The sequence below is a fragment of the Cervus elaphus genome, chromosome 3, assembly GCF_910594005.1.
Source record: "Cervus elaphus chromosome 3, mCerEla1.1, whole genome shotgun sequence".
Lineage (NCBI taxonomy): Eukaryota > Metazoa > Chordata > Mammalia > Artiodactyla > Cervidae > Cervus > Cervus elaphus.
In genome coordinates, this window is record NC_057817.1 from 47,900,230 (window position 1) to 47,922,217 (window position 21,988).

The following is a 21,988-nucleotide window of genomic DNA, read 5'->3' on the forward strand; positions in this document are numbered from 1 at the left end:
CAATATAATGAATGTTCACACATTATATTTAGTTTCTTGATTTTTTGGTCACCTGATGTGAAGAGCTGATTCACTGGAAAAGCTCCTGATGCTGGGAAAGATTGAGGGCAGGAGGAGAAGGGGACGACAGAGGATGAGATGGTTGGATGGCATCACTGACTCAGTGGACATGAGTTTGGACAAACTCTGGGAGATATTGGAAGGACAGGGAAGCCTGGCTTGCTGCAGTCCATTGGGTTGCAGAGTCAGACACGACATAGCAACAATAATTTTTTAAGACACTTTTTAGTACTTTAAGTGTTATTATTTTTTTTTTCTAAGTAAAATTGGTGTTTTATCTTAGAGTCTGGCATTCTAGCTGCAATTTCAGGTTATGACGACCTTTCTACATGTGGACATTCCCTGAGGATAATCGGTCCTCTGGGGGAGACTAGGAGGTAAGTTGATGGAAACACCTTGTCTTCTGGGCAGGAAAGTTCTAAAACTGTAGGAGTCAAGGGTTTAGGTCAACTCTTTTCAGCCTGAGTTGTTCACACAACTCACTCCCTGATTTTCCTCTTCCCATCTGTATTGTCTTTCACTTTTTATAACTTCCAGCAAGATCTAGTGTGAAAAATAAGAATCAAATGTGTTACAGACTGGTATGAGGCTCTGAAGATCCTTCTTTGTGGCTGTTTTGGCTTTTCAGCCCTCCCTAGATTTCATTGTTCTGCTTCCAGGTTACCATAAAGTTTATAAGGAAAATAATTTCGGAGAATTCCCTGGTGGTCCAGTGGTTAGCACTCTGCCCCCCCTTACGGATGGGAGCCTGGGTTCCGTCCCTGCTTGGGGAACTAAATCCCATAAGTTGTTTAGTCACTCAGTCATGTCTGAGTCTTCTGCAGCCACATGGACTCTAGCCCTCCAGGCTCCTCTGTCCATGGGATTTTCCAGGCAAGAATACTGGAGTGGGTTGCCATTTCCTTCTCCAGGGGATCTTCCCGACCCAGGGATTGAATCCACGTCTCCTGCTTGGCAGATGGAACCACTGAGCCACCTGGCAAGTGTGGCACAGCCTCCAAAAGAAAAAAGGATAAAAGGATCTAGTTCCAGGGAAAATCTGATTCGTACACAGATAAAGCCAAATCTAAACACATGCTGTTCTCTGCTTCTTCCAGCACAAATTCACGGTTCATATTCTTCATGGAACACATACACGACACAAGATATAATCCAGGTCATCTCCCCAACTATGTCAGATAACTGACCTTCTCCAAGCGTCCTCTGCAACAAGTCATGCTTGGCTTGAAGTTTTGTGATGAGATTACTACCTTCCAAATATTCTCTGAGTTTCTGCAAAAGGAAAGATACATTTTTAACTTTAAAGGAACCTATTTGATGTCAAGGAACTTCCCATAGGATATCTAAAAATCCAGCCATTCTTATCTTCTAGATCCTAGAATCTTGCTATGCAAAGTGTGGTTCTGATGCAGACTAGCGGCATCAGCCTATTAGAGGTGTGACCTCTCAGTGCCCCCCACTCCAGGACTACTGGGATCAGAACCTGCATTTTAACAAGCTCTCGTGGTGACGTGTATGTTCACGAGATCATTTTAAAGTTCTGTTTTAGAGCAGCCGTCTTTAACTTTGTCTGCACCATCTCCTAAACCGTATCCCAGAATGGCTGAATTGGGAACTCTGGTCTTAATAAAGAACCCTAGATGATTCCAATGCAATTCCAAAAGCAGAGCTGGGGGACCCCAGACTGGAGCCCCAGGAGGCTGGGGGAGCAGCAGGCGTACCATGAAGTAGAACTGCTCCGTCTCCTGCTGGTTGGCTCTCCTCTTGGCGATGCTGGGCTTACTCAGATAGGTTTCAGAGACCGTGGACTTCACAGACTCTGTGGAGCGGCTGTGTTGGAAGCATTCAGAAACATCGTAGTCCTCGATAGTGACCATATCCTGTATTGTCTGTAGGGTGGCCTCAGTCGTTTTCTTAACCTGGGAATAGGAGTGCATCTCTCCAGTGAGTACCTTATTTCATGAATCCCACACTCAGTGAGAAACCACTGTCAGTCAGAAGTGGGGGCACAGGCCCTCCCGTCCAAAGCTCAGAGTCCACTGGGGGGACAGCAAGGAGATCAAACCCGTCCATCCTAAAGGAAATCAACCCTGATTATTCATTGAAAGGACTAATGCTGAAACTCCAATACTTTGGCCACCTGATGCAAAGAGCTGACTTATTGAAGAAGACCCTGATGCTGGGCAAGATTGAGGGCAACGGGAGAAGGGGGCGACAGGATGAGATGGTTGGATGTCATCACCAACTCAATGGACATGGGTTTGAGCAAGCTTGGGGAGACGGTGAAGGACAGGGAAGCCTGGTGTGCTGCAGTTCATGGGGTCTCAAAGAGTTGGACACAACTTAGCGAATGAACAATAACAGCGAAGGGAGACAGGTAAACAATACCTCATGTCAAAGATATAAGGAGAAGCTTTCTTCAAAATTATCCTAAGGAGGACATCATTCATATACGAGTTCTTGTAAATCTCATGTATCACTGGGTACTCTCTCAGCTGCATTTTATTTTAAAGAACCTTCAGTTTAACTGAAGTGAAATTACACACAGAAAAATGCATAAACAATAAGTATGGCTTTATGAATTATCACCCACTGAACACATTCATGGGATTACCACTCAGATAAAGAAATCTAGTACATTATGAGTACCCTGTGCTTCTCCCAATCACCACACATGCTTTTCTCCTCCCCAAAGGTAGCTACTAAGTACTATAGTATGTAGGATTTTTGTCTTGCTTCTTTCGCTCAACTTTATATAGTAAGATTTACTCATTTCTTGTGAGTATACTATTTCACTGCTGAATATTCATTGTAAGAATACATTATAATTCATCCCTTTTACTGTTGATAGATGACTTATTTCTGGCTTGGGGCCACTATGAATAATATTGCTATGAACACATTTTCATTGGGCCACACATACTTGAGTAGACTTCCAGGTTATTGGTATTCCAGACTGTTTTCCAAAGTTGTTATTCTCATTTGTATTCCCACCAACAGGAGGAGAATTCCTATTACTCCACATCCTCAACAACTGGTACTGTCAGTTTTAAAAAATTAAACCACTGTGTTGATGGAACTTCCCTGGCAGTTCAGTGGTTAAGATTCTGCACTTCCACGGCTGGGTGCATGGGTTTGTCCCTGGTTGGGGGACTAGGATCCCACCTGCCTTGCATGGCCAAAAGAAAATACAAAAACCAAATAAATCATTACATTGGGTGTGTAACCGTATCACATTGTGGTTTTAATATGCATTTCTCTGATGGTTGAGACTGACCACATCATCACATGTTTAAGGCATTTTAGATTCTCTCTCTTGGACGCAGTTTGTTTAAATCTCTTGCTCAATCTTATATTGGGTGATGAGCCTTTCTTATACTGATTTGTAATATGTATATGGGTTTTCTGTTAGCTATATGTGTTGCAAATATCCTTTCCTACTCTATACTGTGGCTTTTTACTCTACAGTAATTTAGATGAACAGTCTCTAGTTTTAATGTAATCAATTTACCAATCCTTTCCTTTGAAATCAGGGTTTTTTGTGTCCTATTTAAGAAATATTTTCTCATCTCATAAGTAGTCATAAGTAGCATACTATTTCATGCTACCTACTGGGAACTTTTCAATTTATCTTCTGCAATTAGGCTGTAGTCCACCTTTGCTTATCAGAATCTTTGTAAATTGATAACTTAATCCTTTTTCCAGACAATGTACAGGGTTTGTTGTTGTTGCTTAGTTGCTAGGTCATGTCTGATTGTCACTTTTATGACCCCATGGACTGTAGCCTGCTAGGCTCCTCTCCATGGGATTTCCTAGGCGAGAATACTGCAGTGGGTTGCCATTTCCTTCTCCAGATCTTCCTGACCCAGGGATTGAACTCGTATCTCCTGCATTGGCAGGCGGATTCTCTACCACTGAGCCAGCAGGGAAACCTGTAGAGAGTTTAAAACATCTTAAAACCACTCACTTTTCCTGAATTATATGCTTTTTTGGGTAATGTCTCATAACATGATATATATGTAAATATTTGTATACATTTATATATAGAAGATATTATTGTGATCTAGTCAGCATTCATTTAGCTTTATCCATATAATTCTTACATTCTTTGATTTCTATCTCTTACATTTTTAAGAACACCTTTTAGAAATTCTTTTTAAAAATATATATATATATAATTGACTTACAATATTATGTTAGTTTCAGGTGTACGGCAAAGTAATTCAGTTATATATATACACACACACACAGTTTTTTTAGATTCTTTTCCATTATAGGTTATTGCAAGATATTAAATATAGTTCTCTGTGCTATACAGTAAATTCTCATTGCTACATCTGTATCACAATAAGGAGAGGGAGTGACAGAAGAAGAGATGGTTGGATGGGATCATCAACTCAACGGACATGAGTTTCAGCAAGCTTCGGGAAATGGTGAAGGACAGGGAAGCTTGGTGTACTGCTGTCCATGGGGTCGCAAACAGACACAACTTAGTGACTGAATGACAAATATCTATTTATATACAGTAATGTGTATCTGTTAATCTCATACTCCTAATTTATCCTCTTCTTTCCCTCTGGTAACCATAAATTTGTTTTCTATTTAGAAATTCTTTTTAGCATGAATCTGCTGGCAGTGAACTCAGTCTTTATTGATTTAAAAACGTCTTTTATTTCACCTTCAATTCAGAAAGGTATCTTTTTTCCCCTGGTGGGCAGTTACTTTCTTTTAGTACATTTAAGATATCACTGTACTTTCTTGTGGCTTCCATGCTCCTGTTGAGAAGTTTACTGTCAGTTTATCATACTTTAAAAGAACTCAGCTTTCTTTCTCCAGCTGCTTTTAAAGTTTTTTACAGTTTAACTATAATGTGTCTAGGTAAGGATTTTAAAAACATATATTCAGACTTCTTGAATAGTGTGGTATTTTTCTTAAGCTCTGATAAAACTTCAGATAAAATTATCTTTGCAAATGTCAACTCTACTTTCTTCTCTATCATTTTTTTCTGAGAGTTTAATTATGTCCTCTGTAGCTTACCATTCTCTTCATATTTTCTATCCTTTTGCTTTCCCTGGTGCATTTTGATTACTTTCTTCTAATTTGTCTTTCATTTTGATAATTCACTCTTCCGCTGTGTCTAATCTGATGTTAAAACCATGCACCAATTTATTAATTTGGGTTTTTCTGTATTTTGGTATTTCTATATTTCTCAACTCTAGAATTTCTGTGTGGTTCATTTTCAAATTTATTTCACTGTTTGTAGGTTATAATAGTGCCCTGCTGAAATCTAAGCTTGGCTTTTATCTCCTTAAACACAGTAGAGAGATCTTTTACAGTTTGTTTCTGATAATTTGTTTCTATTGTCTATTATGTCTTCTGGCTACCACTCATGATGTCTTGTCTCCTTATGTACCTAATTATCTTTGCTGGACATTTTTTGTAGAATTATTTGAGCTCCAAGGTGAGATTATCATCCTGAGAGAATATTCGTTGATTTTTCCAAGTCATTAGGGGACTAATAGTTCAGAATCACTAGATTTTACTTCTGTTCAAAATAATCTGATGCTCTTCCTTTTGGGAACATATGGTTCCTAACGTCATGGATTTCAGGCTTGGCCATGTACCTTGCCCTGGATAGGGAAATGTTGAAAGAATTAGCTGAGTGACTCAGTCCATCACTACAGAAAGTAGAAATATGTTCAATTTTTAAACAATATGTTTAGTGCAATATGTTTTTGAAATATGCTCAACTTTTTGTTGTTTATTTGAACAACAGAATATTGTTTAGAGAAGAAACACTAGCTATCAGTGCTGGTTCAGAGGCTTGGAGAGGTCATGTGACAGAGAAAATTTTAAAAGGAGGCAAAAATTTAACAGACTTAGTCATTATTCCTGACGATATGCACAATGCAAAGGACACTGGGAAAAAAGCATACTAATGATGACTTTAAAAATAACATTAGAAGTAGTTACTTTAAGTCATGATTATATATCTATAGGCTGAAGGAGAAGACTCACCATCTTGTAGGTGATGTCAGTGAGATGGTAGAATAAGAGGTCTGCTATTCACATACCCCCACAGAAACAATACTTTGGCAGCCATCCATGGACAAAATGACTTTGTGGGAGCTTTGGGGTCTAGGTGGGAACTTGTAAAACCTCACTGGGGCCCACAGCTGATGAGGACTGATATGAGAAAGCTGTTGGCAGGCTTGCCAACCTTGGTCCTGGCAACGGGACCTGGAAATAGCTCCGTGCCCTTGTAGACTCAGCTACAATCCTGTTTGGCATTGGTCCTGCCACCAGCACTACCTGCCAAGGGACTCAGGAGGAGTCAAGCCCACCTGTGCCCCAAATAACCTTGCTGACCTTGGCCTTAGCTGTGGACCCTAGAACAGCTCATGATGCAGGTACGGTTCTCCTCCCAGCCTTGGTCTGAGAGCAGTCCTACTGCCCAGGGACCTGCCAAGAGGCACACTTGTGTACTGGGAGCAGGCCCACCAACCTCAGTGCAACTGTGAATAATACAGTAGCCCTGTAACTTGGATCCAATACCTCTTAGCAATGGCCTATGAATAATTATAGCTACCCTGGGGACTCAACAAGAAATAAGCCCATTTGCGTTTCCAGAGGCAGGCCCACCAAACTTCAAAGTCCAACTTTGGATCTTGAAGCAGCCTTGTAACTTGAATGCAGTTCCTCTCAGTAGTGATCCAAGAGCAGTCCTGCCTACCTAGGAACCAGGAGGGAGACACGCTCATCTGTGCCCCCAGAGGCTGCCCTGCATGCAGACCTTGGTGCCAGCTGTGGATCCTATAGCAGACTTGTGACTCAGATCTAGCGATGCTCCGCTGCAGGTTGGGGCCAGCCCTGCCCTCCAAGGATCTGTCCAGTGACCTAGCAGGTGCCACACCCACCCAGGCCCTTGGGAACAGACCCAGAGACGATGGCCCATACTGCGGGCCAGCAGCAGTCATGTGATTCCTGTCAATCTCAACAATACTATTTTTCTCTTTTTTAATGTCTTTCTCAGAAATAAGTGTCAAGGTTAAATTTGGAACTGTCAGGAAGAATAAAGGATGTGACAGAAGCCATCAGACACAGTGGCTGGGACTACATATTATCCCATGGGATGTTCTTTTTTTTTTTTTCCATGGGATGTTCTTGACGAAGAACACCAACTTCTGACACACACAGGCCATGTTAATAAGTCACAGGGGAGAATATAATGAGGCAAATGTGAAACAGCTAACACGAGGCTTGTAACGACTCCCCATCAGTAGGAGGGAGACGCAGCTGGGTTTGGTAGAGGAGAAGCCAAAAACACAAGGAATTATGAAAAATCCTGAAGAACGTGAGGTACCAGGGGAGTGTCCAGGTGGCCTGGACTCTGAGATGAGGATCCAAATGAATGATGGGGGAGAGGAGATTTCTGTGGGCTTCTGCAGATGGGCGCTTTTGCCTTTCTTCCCCCAGGACATCACAATTCTTAGAGAAAACAAGACGTTTCCTTTTCTGAGCACACTGGTTTAGTCTTCTAGCTCTGCTCTAATAGAGTGCCACATACTGTGTGGCTTAAATAACAGAAGCTTACTGCCTCGTAGTTTTGGAGGCCAGAAGCCCGAGATCAAGGTGTGGGCAGGGCTGGCGCCCTCTGAGGCTGTGAGGAAGGAGCTGCCGCAGCCCTGCCTTCTTGGCGTATAGACGGCCATCGTCTTTGCCTTCTGTCTTCTCTCCATCTGGGTTTCTGTGTTCAAATTTCCCCTTAATATAAGGACATCAGTCATACTGGTTAGGTTCACCCTAATGATGGCACTTTTAACTTGACTGTTTTAGTCGCTAAGTCGTATCCAACTCTTTTGGGACCCCATGGACTATAGCCTGTCAGGGTCCTCTGTCCATGGTATTTCCCAGGCAAGAATACTGGAGTGGGTTGCTATTTCCTTCTCCAGAGGATCTTCCTGACTCGGGGATCAAACTCGTGTCTCCTGCATTGGCAGCGAATTCTTTACCACTTTACCACTGAGTCATCTTAACTTGATTACCTCTGTGACAACACCATATCTTCTGAAGTACTGGGGGTTAGGACTTCAACATATGAACTTGGGGGGTGGGTATACAATTCAACCCCTAACACAGACACAATTTTATGGCACTGGGCCTTGTGTCTTGCACCTGCTGCAGGCCTATTCATCCTTTGAGACTTGTCACTCCATTGGTAAAGGTACATCCTGAGTCCTGTCCTACCTCCCACTTAACTACTCCCTCCTGGCCAACACTGACCTTGAAAGTATTTAAATTACAGCACTGTATCATTCCAGATGTAGTAAAAGTTAGGAGAAAGAGACCGCATACATCCACGCACATGTGAATTGGATTAATGCCATAGTCAATAGACCAAGTATACAGAAACTTACTGCTGGCACAGGCCATATAAGGCAGGGGCGGCGGCATACTTCCATTGCCCCTGGTACCTCAACAGTGGGCAGAGATGCAGGTGACCTCATCAGTGCTGGGTAAAGTGTGGCCAGATTTGAAAAAACAGTCCAACTTTTGCTACCCCTCCCCTTGGTTTGGGAAAGGGTCATGTCACCATTCCAGACGAATTCACACTAGCAATCGACCTACTTGCATTTAAGATGCAAGTTTAAAATCTACATACTTGCATTTGAGACACCTGTTTACAAGAGGCCTGCTTACAAATACCAGGCTCTCCTGACTTCTGAGAACAAAATTTTCTGAGCAAAATTTATTCTCAGCAATGATACAACTTAATCTAAAGATGAGAACATCATCATTGCCTAGAGCTCTCTGAACAATGTCTCTGAGTCAGCCACATCTCAGAAAGCCTGCTTCCCTACGGCTGCTAGACTCTGATTTAATGACCCATCTGGGTGGACCTTTTACCAACAGGGGTCTGATGAGCATGATCTCAAATGCATTTCTCATGAGCACCTATACCACACTGTATAGAAGGCCTCTGTCTTCTGTCTCCACTGGGAGCACCTTGAGATCAGGGACACTTATTAACCAGCACAATGTCTGGAATACAGCAGATTCTCCAGACAGCAGTGAAAATGAACTGAATGAATGGTGGATGCTGAAGTCTTCCTCCTTCCAAATCGACAGACGCCAGAGGAATGCTTGGCATACACTAATAACACGGGGTCTCCTTGCTGACGGTCATCCTGAGCTCTGCCATTTTCTTCTGGATGTCCTAGCCTGCCGATCACTTTTAGACCATTTGCAGAAACTCTTCTCATTCTGCTTGGTATTCTCCTGGATCGGGGCCCTCCCTCTAGTAAGTTAAAGCTTATTTGAAACAAAATACAAACACACACACACACACACACACACACAGACCCCTTCTAAAAATACATGTTTTCACTGAAAAACAGTTGATCCTCTTTTCAATTTTGACCAAGATGATGTTATCATTTAAGGGACAAATGGCAGTTAGCTTTTACTTGGGCTTTTACTGTCAAGCTCATCAGTAGAAGGTTTCAGGCAAGTAAGAATCACTTAAATAAAGAAAAATAAAGCTAAAGCCACAGAGATCATCAGACACAGCAATCATGATTAAGTGGTTATCAAGCCTCACATCATACACCAAGTCTTAGAAGAATCTGACAACTGCCCTTAAGAGTCTGATCAATGATGGACATGACTTGGGATTTTGCTGCAGTCAGTGGTATTAGGGGAAGTGTGGAAGGGAGATGTGATTCTTCTCCCAAAGATAGAAATGTAAAGCAGATAGGTTAAGGGGTCCCCAGAGAAAGACAACCAGGAATGAATGGCTTTCTTGACATAAGAGGAACCACTGTAGCCTCAGCTACTTTGTGATCTGAGCCCAACGCTTGCCCTTGAACAGGTTTCAGTAATCCATGATCTCAAGGGAACACAGAATCGTCTGTCAAACAGTAGTGCAGTGATAAGGCAGTGTTCTAGTCCTCCCTCAAGAAATACACACAATAACATATCTTTGAGTTCTGCAGGAACTCAAAGGCTCCCACCCAGGTAAAGGATGGAATGAAGATACTGACCTTCCTGATCTCAATCAACTAAAGCTTGGATTCTGCTGACCTTTGCCCCCGAGTCTATGTGAAATTCTCCTCTGCTTAAACCCTTCACAATATGCATGTGCCTTTAGGTTTAAAATTCCCTAATTCTTGCTGTAGAGTAGACACTGCTTTGGGAAAGATCCTCGATGTTCTCCTTATTTGCTGCAAGAAATAATAAATCTTCCTGCGCTTTGGTTTGGCTGCATCTTTTGACATCCACCAAGAGGCAAACGCCAATTTTTGGGTAACAGAAAGTATAACTGGTAACAGAAGGTATAACCAAAGTATCTCTTACTTTCCCCCTCAATTACCCATGCCATGAAAATTATCTCACACGTTTGCTTAAAATATTATTCATTTTTCTTGAAAATATCCTGTATGAGGACTGTATTTTGGGAATAGTCTGTGAAATACTCCTTCGTGAACTATTGATGAAAGACTTTAAGTGGTGCAGCAAAATTTACATGTTTATTAAACACTGATGCAATTTAACTGAAGAATTCATTATAGACTATTCTCTTTTCTATTCCCTTCAGGGGGATAAATCTACTATAACTTAAGAGAGACTAGATGTTTTAAAATGTGTGACAGTTTTACTCATGGCATAGAAGTGACACGCTTGTGAAAGCTATATTTACTGAATCAAATATTGGTACAAATGGTTTGAAAATGGGGCCAACAAGTTAAAAGTAAGATTGTCCTAAAAATAAAAAAGGAAGACCTAATTGCTTTATTTATGGAATTCATTTTCCATTTCTTTGGCTTTGATAAAGGTGAGACAGGAGGGAAGAGGGAAGTGCACAACCATTCAAAGAATGACACAGCCATTGAGGATCCAACAAAAACTGATTGAAACAATCGGGCCCAAGATAGCAGAAGATTCAACTCCCAGTACACCTTGAGGCTCATTATACACTCTTTGTAATACATCCGGTTCATTTCATTTCAGTCCCTCAGTCGCTTCTGACTCTTTGCGACCCCATGGACTGCAGCACACCAGGCTTCCCTGCTCATCAACAACTCCCAGAATTTACTCAAACTCAGTTCCATCAAGTCTGTGATGCCATCCAACCATCTCATCCTCTGTTGTCATCTCCTCCTCCAGCCTTCAATCTTTCCAAGCATCAAGGTCTTTTCTAATGAGTCAGTTCCATGCATCAGGTGGCCAACGTATTGGAGTTTCAGCTTCAGCATCAGTCCTTCCAATGAATAGTCAGGACTGATTTCCTTTAGGATTGACTGGTTGGATCTCTTTGCACTCCAAGGGATTCTCAGGAGTCCTCTCCAACACGACAGTTCAAAAGCATCAATTCTTCGGTGCTCAGCTTTCTTTATAGTCCAGCTCTCACATCCAAAGAAGCAACAGAGTTCCAGAAAAACATCTACTTCTGCTTTATTGACTATGCCAAAGCCTTTGACTGTGTGGATCACAACAAACTGTGGAAAATTCTTCAAGAGATGGGAACACCAGACCACCTGACCTGCCTCTTGAGAAACCTGTAAGCAGAGAACCGGACATGGAACAACAGACTGGTTCCAAATAGGAAAAGGAGTACACCAAGGCTCTATATTGTCACCCTGCTTATTTAATTTATATGCAGAATACATCACGAGAAATGCTGGGCTGGAGGAAGCACAAGCTGGAATCAAGATTTCTGGGAGAAATATCCATAACCTCAGATATGCAGATGACACCACCCTTATGGCAGAAGGTGAAGAAGAACTAAAGAGCCTCTTGATGAAAGTGAAAGGAGAGTGAAAAAGCTGGCTTAAAGCTCAACATTCAGAAAACTAAGATCATGGCATCCAGTCCCATCACTTCATGGCAAATAGATGGGGAAACAGTGGAAACAGTGAGAGGCTTTATTTTTGGGGGCTCCAAAATCATTGCAGATGGTGACTGGAGCCATGAAATTAAAAGACGACTGCTCTTTGGAAGAAAAGCTATGACCACCCTAGACAGCATATTAAAAAACAGAGACATTACTCTGCCAACAAAAGTCCATCTAGTCAAAGCTATGGGTTTCCAGTGGTCATGTATGGATGTGAGAGCTGGAGTAGAAAGAAAGCTGAGCGCCGAAGAATTGGTGCTTTTGAACGGTCGTGTTGGAGAAGACTCTTGAGAATCCCTTGGACTGCAAGGAGATCTGATCAGTCCATCCTAAAGGAGATCAGTCCTGAATATTCATTGGAAGGACTGATGCTGAAGCTGAAACTCCAATACTTTGGCCACTTGATGCAAAGAACTGACTCACTGGAAAAGACCCTCCTGATGCTGGGAAAGACTGAAAGCAGGAGGAGAAGGGGACGACAGAGGATGAGATGGTTGGATGGCATCACCAACTCAATGGACATGAGTTTGAGTAAACTCTGGGAGTTGGTGATGGACAGGGAGGCCTGGCATGCTGCAGTCCATGGGGTTCCAAAGAGTCAGACATGACTGAGTGACTGAACTGAACTGAACACAGTCAAAGGCTTTTGTGTAGTCAATAAAGCAGAAGTTTTTCTGGAATTCTCTTGCTTTTTCAATGATACAACGGATGCTGGCAATTTGATCTCTGGTTCCTCTGCCTTTTCTAAATCCAGCTTGAACACCTGGAAGTTCACGGTTCATGTATCGCTGAAGCCTGGCTTGGAGAATTTTGAGCATTACTTTGCTAGCGTGTAAGATGAGTGCAATTGTGCCGTAGTTTGAATATTCTCTGGCATTGCCATTTCTTTGGGATTGGGATGAAAACTGACCTTTTCCAGTCCTGTGGCCACTGCTGAGTTTTCCATATTTGCTGGCATATTGAGTGCAGCACTTTCATAGCATCATCTTTCAGGATTTGAAATAGCTTAACTGGAATTCCATCACCTCCACTAGCTTTGTTCATAGTGATGCTTCCTAAGGCCCACTTGACTTCGCATTCCAGGATGTCTGGCTCTAGGTGAGGGATCACACCATCGTGGTTATCTGGGTCATGAAGAATTTTTTTTGTATAGTTCTTTTATGTACTCTTGCCACCTCTTCTTAATATCTTCTGCTTCTGTTAGTTCCATACTATTTTTGTCCTTTATTGTACCCATCTTTGCATGAAATGTTCCCTTGGTATCTCTAATTTGCTTGAAGAGATGTCTTTCCCATTCTATTGTTTTCCTTGATTTCTCTGCATTGATCACTGAGGAAGGCTTTCTTATCTCTCCTTGCTATTCTTTGGATCTCTGCATTCAGATGGCTATATCTTTCCTTTTCTCTTTTGCCTTTAGCTTCTCTTCTTTTCACAGCTATTTGTAAGCCCTCCTCAGACAACCATTGTGCCTTTTTGCATTTCTTTTTCTTAGGGATGGTCTTGATCACTGCTTCCTGCACAATGTCACGAACCTCTGTGCATATCATCAGGCACTCTGTCTATCAGAATAATCCCTTGATATATTTCTCACTTCCACTGTATAATCATAAGGGATTTAATTTAGGTAATACCTGAATGGTCTAGTGGTTTCCCTACTTTCTTCAATTCAAGTCTGAACTTTGCAATAAGGATCTGAGCCACAGTCAGCTCCCGGTCTTGTTTTTGCTGACTGTATACAGCTTCTCCATCTTTGGCTAATTAGCATATGCTAATATGCAATATATTAGCATATGCTAAAGGACACACTCACAGGAACTGGGACAATTCCGAAGCCGACCATAAGAGGCCAAAAAGTGGAAGCGGCAGTGGCCCAGTTCCTGGAAGTCCCTGCCCTTTGCCCCAAATAGAATACGCTTCCCACTTGTTAGCTATGAAACTATCCAGCCCATAAAAAGTAAATATCCTGGGCTGCTTCTGAGACAACAGCATTCTGCCTGTGGAATGTTTATCTCTCTGAATAAACTCTCTTTGACTTTACCTTTCCTCACTCTTGAATTCTTTCCTGTGTAAAGCCAAGGACCCTCACTTGGTGGTCTATTCTAGGAACTCGCCTGAAACCTAGGACATGACCATCCTCTCACATCCCATTTCCTGCAACAAAGGGAGAAATGAGGAACTCTACGGAAAGGGAAATATGACCTATGGGAAATTCCTCCAGAGGCTAGCTTTGAAACAAAGAAGCCACAAGAATGACCCTAAGCTGAAATGCCGATGACAAAGCCTAAAAGTAAACTTTTTCTTTCCCTTCCCTTTTCTTCCTTTTTTCTTTCTTTTTCCTTCTGGTTTGTTGAGATATAATTGGCATATATCACTGCACATGTTTAAAATATAGAGCATAATGATTTGACTTAACATACATCATGAAATGATTATCACAATAAGTTCAGTGAGCAGGCATCATCTCACCGATACAAAAAAAAGAGTTACTCTCTTAACAAATTTCATATATAACACACAGCAGTGTTAATTATATTAATCATGTGTACATTACACCCCTAGTATTAAATAATAATTCATCTTATAACTTAGACGTTTGTACCTTTTGATGACCTTCATCCATTTCCCCCTCCCCTCCACTCCCTTCTCTTTTTCTGTATGTCTGTCTGTTTTTGAAGTAATATTGACCTACAGCATCATATTAGTTGTGGTGTACAACACAGTGATTTGACATTTCCATACATTACAAAATGATCACCACCTTAAGCCTAGTTACCATCTGTCACATATCACAAAGATATCACATAGCTATTGATTATATTCCTCATTCTGTACATTTCATCTCTTTGACTCATTTATTTTGTAATTGGAAGTCTGTGCCTCTGAATCTCCCTATCTCACTTGAGCTGTAAACGTTCAGAAAGCGGACAAAGCTGTGTAACATTAGGTTGGCAAGAGTTTGGAAAATGTTTATAGTGAGAATGGTATAAATGATCATTTAGTTTTAGGTTGCTTTCAACGTGTTGCCTTTAATAGTAATGTTTATTAATGTTTCACTTTAAAGTTTTAATAAAAAGTTATACATTTAAGTTAAAAAAAAAAAAAGAAAAAATTGGGAGCTATATGGGCAGCAGGCCCTGCTTAATTCTATGGGCACAATAAGTGGTGGACACTAATAAATATTTGTGGATTGGCTGACTAGAAGCTGGAATCATAAGACTAAGGTACCACTGATGCAAGTTTACAGCATAATGAAATTAAGAGCTCATTTTAAAAGGTTTAACAGGCAAACGTAAAGTTGTATATGAAGTCATTTCACAAACGCTTACTGCTCTTTTCTCTTTAAGACAAGTGCTGAAAATTCAGATATCTTTCAGGACCAGGCAAGTAGTGAAAATAGACAAGTGGGCTGAGTGGTGAGCATGGCAAATAGGAGGCATAAGTTCTATGGCGAAGGGGAATATATACTATTTAGCCCAAGTCAGTCACCATCCTACAGAAATGAAGGTCTAGTAATAAGATCTCATTTTTACAAGCTGAAAAATCCACTTTTAGGCAAAACCTCCAATTTTTAAATGACAGTAACAGTTTTAAAAAAATCAAGCACTGTATAGCAAATAAAATTTGTGACCAGACGTGGTCAGTGGGCTCTCCCTTTTAAGATGGTCTCCTATGGTTTCAAGGGGTGCCCAGTATTTATGGTTGTCTAAGATTGGGGAAAAAGATTCATATTCTATCTAGCTGTCCTATCTAAGCTTTATAAGTTTGGATGAAATTCTCCCTCAACGGTGATCTTTTCACTGGGCAGTCATATTATTTTTAGTTAATTAAACTCTTTCCAATGAATTTTAGACTTTATGAGTATATATATAAGTTTGTACAGAGGCAGGAAATTATACAGAATTATGCATGTGTTTCTTGTATATTTTGGTCTGTTACTAAGGTGTCAATTTTCTGTCTTTCTATCAGTGGAAGATCAGAGGCAAATTTCTTATTCATGGTGGAGAAAAGTGCTACACAGGGCCTTCAAATCAACAATGATTGCTATGTTGTTCCCAAGCTAGTTTTCTTACGTTTCACACAGTATACATGACTTGTTATAGACTGCTTCTTCCACTAGATACAAGCTGACTGTAACTTATTCATCTCCGCACTTTCTACACCTGGCAAAATATGTGGAATGTAAAAGTCACTCAATAAATATTTATTGTACTGAAATGAACCGACCCACAGCATTAAAACTCCTTAAGTTGGCTCTCAATGCCTCTTGTTACATGATTTCAACTTCACCTTCAGTCTCTCTCCCAAGGAGAACCTGGGTGACAACCAAGCCGCTTTAGTCTCTAACCTTGAAATATATTGAAACCTCTTTCCCTCTTTCCATACCTAAGGACATCTGCTGGTTGTCATAAATCCAATTTAAATCTTACTTTCCTTGGGGATTCCATTCGACCACAGACTGTTCCAGATCCAACCATCATAAACCACTTGTCATGCCCATGAGAAACTTAAGGACAATCTAATTCACTTGTTTCTACAGTAAATTTCAAAAAAATTAGCCCTCAGAAAGCACTGTCTACTCCTATTAGTTTAGAAAGATATTGTGCTTCTCCACTTTATGCCCAAAGGAGAAGACCAGGGTCACAAACTCAAAGGGTTGAAGAGGACAGATAGGTAATGCAAATGGACTAGTCAAATGGAAGAAAATCAGGAGCTGAATGACTATGGCAAAGGAGAATTCAAGTACCCCAGCCTTTCCCTTCTTGAGGCAGCACAGGGCCAGAGCTGCCACACTTTCCCATTTTTAATAGGTCTAAACTGTGGGAGCCAAACAAAACAGGTCTGTGTGCTGCCAGTATTGACCTTGTGTATAACACACTATTTTCCTAGAGTTTAGAGGTTGTTTCCAAATAAAACCACCAGAGCACATGCAGGGGAAAAAAAAAAATTGGAAGTCACTATGCATACAAACCCTGGGCCTAATAGGATCCAGTAAACTGCTATTGGGTGAGTATTTTGTGATGCCAAGCCAAAACCCTAAGCTCTAAAAACACCTCAAGGAGAGCAACAGTTCTCCTTTGGAAAAGCTCATTAGTGGGACTTTACACAGAGACTGAAGTTTTAATCACACTGGTTGCAACTTAAACACACATGTTTGAATAAGGGGTGGTTTGGTTCTTTCAGAAAGAACAGAAACCAAAAAAGCCTGCAATGGGTTTTAACCAAACTATTCTGGTGTAGAAACATGGTCCTCTTTCTTAATAGAAACAAATATACATTCACATATGCAAATTCACATGTTCAAAACATCTCAGTGGAACTAAAATAAAACAGGGCACTAAAGTGAATTTTGATTATTTTATCAAGGGCAAATTCTTGTTTGTTCCCCCCCCCCCCCCCGCCCCTTTCCTTACCACACTCCTTCCTTTTGGAAACTGCTTGCCTCTAGAAATACCTATTTCTGCTGGGGCTGTCAATCAAATGGGTCTATGAAGGGGCACAAAAACTAGGCTGGCCAATGAGAGAAACCTATTTCCTTGATGTAACAGTTGAACCAAAAGTATGCGTGACTTAGGTCAGGCCAATGGAAGATCCTATTTCAGAGACCAGGATGTTGGGAAGGGGTGAGGACTATGTGGTCCTGGATCTCCCAGTACAGGACATGGAGAGAGACTTCCTACCAACACTCATGAAGGTGAGGCTTCAAAGCGATGAAAAGAGGTTCCTGGTAATTTTATCTGGACACAGATCCAATCACCAGTGAGGCCACTGTAAACTCTGACCAATAAGTAAGCTGTGAGACTGGACTAAGTTTGATTTGGGTCCCTCTAAGTTACAAGTGGGGCTGCGTGGGCGCAGAAGGGTGGAGAGGAGCTGCTCCACATTCAAGGTCAGGAGGGGCGGCCGTGAGGAGATACCCTCATCCAAGGTAAGGAGCAGCGGCTGTGCTTTGCTGGAGCAGCTGTGAAGAGATACCCCACGTCCAAGGTAAGAGAAACCCAAGTAGGACGGTAGGTGTTGCGAGAGGGCATCAAAGGGCAGACACACTGACACCATCATCGCAGAAAACTAGCCAATGTGATCACAGGACCACAGCCTTCTCTAACTCAATGAAACGAAGCCATGCCGTGTGGGGCCACCCAAGACAGTCAGGTCATGGTGGAGAGGTCTGACAGAATGTGGTCCACTGGAGAAGGGAATGGCAAACCACTTCAGTGTTCCTGCCTTGAGAATCTCATGTTAGATTCTCAGTCGTGCCCGACTCTTTGCAACCCATGGACTGTAACCCAGGCTCCTCTGTCCATGGAATTTTCCAGGCAAGGATACTGGAGTGGTTTAGCATTTCCTTCTCCAGCGGATCTTCCCGACCCAGGGATCGAACCTGGGTCTTCTGCACTGCAGGCAGATTCTTTACCAACTGAGCTACCAGGGAAGCCCATGAACAGTATGAAAAGCCAAAATGACAGGATACTGAAAGAGGAACTCCCCAGGTTGGTAGGTGCCAATATGCTACTGGAGATCAGTGGAGAAATAACTCCAGAAAGAATGAAGGGATGGAGCCAAAGCAAAAACAATACCCAGTTGTGGATGTGACTGGTGATAGAAGCAAGGTCTGATGCTGTAAAGAGCAATATTGCATAGGAACCTGGAATGTTAGGTCCATGAATCAAGGCAAATTGGAAGTGGTCAAAAGGAGATGGCAAGAGTGAACATCGACATTCTAGGAATCAGCGAACTAAAATGGACTGGAATGGGTGAATTTAACTCAGATGACCATTATATCTACTACTGTGGGCAGGAATCCCTTAGAAGAAATGGAGTAGCCATCATGGTCAACAAAAGAGACCAAAATGTAGTACTTGGATGCAATCTCAAAAATGACAGAATGATCTCTATTCGTTTCCAAGACAAACCATTCAATATCACTGTAATCCAAGCCTATGCCCCAACCAGTAACACTGAAGAAGCTAAAGTTGAATGGTTCTATGAAGACCTTTTAGAACTAACACCCAAAAACGATGTCCTTTTCATTATAGGGGACTGGAATGCAAAAGTAGGAAGTCAAGAAACACCTGGAGTAACAGGCAAATTTGGCCTTGGAGTATGGAATGAAGCAGGGCAAAGGCTAATAGAGTTTTGCCAAGAGAATGCACTGGTCATAGCAAACACCCTCTTCCAACAGCACAAGAGAAGACTCTACACATGGACATCACCAGACGGTCAACACTGAAGTCAGATTGATTATATTCTTTGCAGCCAAAGATGGAGAAGCTCCATACAGTCAGCAAAAACAAGACCAGGAGCTGACTGTGGCTCAGATCATGAACTCCTTATTGCCAAATTCAGACTGAAACTGAAGAAAGTAGGGAAAACCACTAGCCTATTCAGGTATGACCTAAATCAAATCCCTTATGATTATGCAGTGGAAGTGAGAAATAGATTTAAGGGATTAGATCTGATAGACAGAGTGCCTGATTAACTATGGATGGAGGTTTGTGACACTGTACAGGAGACAGGGATTAAAACCATCCCCAAGGAAAAGAAATACAAAAAAGCAAAATGGTTGTCTGAGGAGGCCTTACAAATAGCTGTGAAGAGAAGAGAAGTGTGGAGAAAAGGAAAGATATTCCCATTTGAATACAGAGTTCCAAAGAATAGCCAGGAGAGATAAGAAAGCCTTCCTCAGCGATCAATGCAAAGAAATAGAGGGAAACAACAGAATGGGAAAGACTAGAGATCTCTTCAAGAAAATTAGAGATATCAAGGGAACATTTCAGGCAAAGATGGGCTCAATAAAGGACAGAAATGGTATGGACCTAACAGAATCAGAAGATATTAAGAAGAGGTGGCAAGAATACACAGAAGAACTGTACAAAAAAGATCTTCACGACCCAGATAATTACAATGGTGTGATTACTCACCTAGAGTCAGACATTCTGAAATGTGAAGTCAAGTGGGCCTTAGAAAACATCCCTACAAACAAAGCAGTGGAGGTGATGGAATTCCAGTTGAGCTATTTCAAATCCTGAAAGATGATGCTGTGAAAGTGCTGCACTCAATATGCCAGCAAATTTGGAAAACTCAGCAGTGGCCACAGGACTGGAAAAAGTCAGTTTTCATTCCAATCCCAAAGAAAGGCAATCCCAAAGAATGCTCAAATTTTCACACAATTGTACTCACTTTCACACGCTAGTAAAGTAATGCTCAAAATTCTCTAAGCCAGGCTTCAGCGATACATGAACTGTGAACTTCCAGATGTTCAAGCTGGATTTAGAAAAGGCAGAGGAATCAGAGATCAAATTGCCAACATCTGTCAGATTATCAAAAAAGCAAAAGCGTTCCAGAAAAACATCTATTTCTGCTTTATTGACTATGCCAAAGCCTTTGACTGTGTGGATCACAATAAACTATGGAAAATTCTGAAAGAGATGGGAATACCAGACCACCTGACCTGCCTCTTGAGAAACCTGTATGTAGGTCAGGAAGCAACAGTTAGAACTGGACATGGAACAGAGGTTCCAAATAAGAAAAGGAGTACATCAAGGCTGTATATTGTCATCCTTCTTATATAACTCATATGCAGAGTACATCATGAGAAATGCTTGGCTGGAAGAAGCACAAGCTGGAATCAAGATTTCTGGGAGAAATATCAATAACCTCAGATATGCAGATGACACCACCCTTATGGCAGAAAGTGAAGAGGAACTAAAAAGCCTCTTGATCAAAGTGAAAGAGGAGAGTGAAAAAGTTGGCTTAAAGCTCAACATTCAGAAAACTAAGATCATGGCCTCTGGTCCCATCACTTCATGGCAAATAGATGGGGAAACAGTGGAAACAGTGTCAGACTTTATCTTTTTGGGCTCCAAAATCACTGCAGATGGTGATTGTAGCCATGAAATTAAAAGATGCTTACTCCTTGGAAGGAAAGTTATGATCAATATAGACAGCATATTAAAAAGCAGAGACAATACTTTGCCAACAAAGGTCCGTCTAGTCAAGGCTATGGTTCTTCCAGTGGACTTGTATGAATGTGAATGTTGGACTGTAAAAAAAGCTGAGTGTGGAAGAACTGATGGTTTTGAACTGTGGTGTTGGAGAAGACTCTTGAGAGTCCCTTGGACTGCAAGGAGATCCAACCAGTCCATCCTAAAGGAGATCAGTCCTGGGTGTTCATTGGAAGGACTGATGCTGAAGCTGAAACTGATACTTTGGCCACCTCATGTGAAGAGTTGACTCATTGGAAAAGACCCTGATGCTGGGAAAGATGGAAGGCAGGAGGAGAAGGGGACGACAGAGGATGAGATGGTTGGATGGCATCACCTACTCAGTGGACACGAGTTTGAGTAAGCTCTGGGAGTTGGTGATGGACAGGGAGGCCTCGCGTGCTGCGATTCATGGGGTCGCAAAGAGTCGGACACGACTGAGTGACTGAACTGCACTGAACTGAAGTTACAAGTGAGTACCTTGATTAACACAAGAAACATTTTGGTTCTGATTTTTATTCAAGGAGAATGTGGATTTAATTAAATTAATTTCAGAAACAGGCAGCTGAACAGTACAACTTCTTTCTGGTTCAACATGTATTTATAATTCACATTTAATGTTCTATCCATTTAAGTCCAGTAATGTCAGCAAATAAACAGTTTTATCCTCCCATTCAAATACTATTTTTTTAACTTTTATTTTTAATTGGAGGATAACTGTTTTACCACAAGTACTGTGTTAAAATACTACTTTGTACTAATTGTATCAGTAATGCCATGTTCAATATCAAAAATCTAATGATACAAAAAAAGCATAAAAAATTTATGTTAATTTAAAAAATTAGGATTAAATTAATACATCAGGCATTTCTTTCCACATATTCATGTAGATTCTTGAAGCATATGTTGGATTTGATAATCTATAGGGAACCACCTTCAGTATTTAAGAATAAAAGGTGTGTTATATGGATGTAGTGAGTCCCTGGTAAAGTAGTCATCTATGGTCTTCCCTGGAGGCTCAGATGCTAAAGAGCTAGCCTGTAATGCAGGAGAC

General features: G+C 41.4%; 1 protein-coding gene across 2 annotated transcripts in view; it reads right to left on the reverse strand.

The window, feature by feature from the left end:
* Positions 1–21,988, reverse strand: part of SRGAP1 (SLIT-ROBO Rho GTPase activating protein 1) — a 295,080-nt gene that overhangs the window by 52,716 nt on the left and 220,376 nt on the right. For both annotated transcript variants that reach the window (XM_043888221.1, XM_043888212.1), the window contains exons 9-10: positions 1,782–1,979; positions 1,248–1,332 (exon numbers count right to left, since the gene is read on the reverse strand). In XM_043888221.1, coding sequence (XP_043744156.1) covers positions 1,248–1,332; positions 1,782–1,979 — 283 coding nt within the window. The remainder of the gene's footprint in view (positions 1–1,247; positions 1,333–1,781; positions 1,980–21,988) is intronic.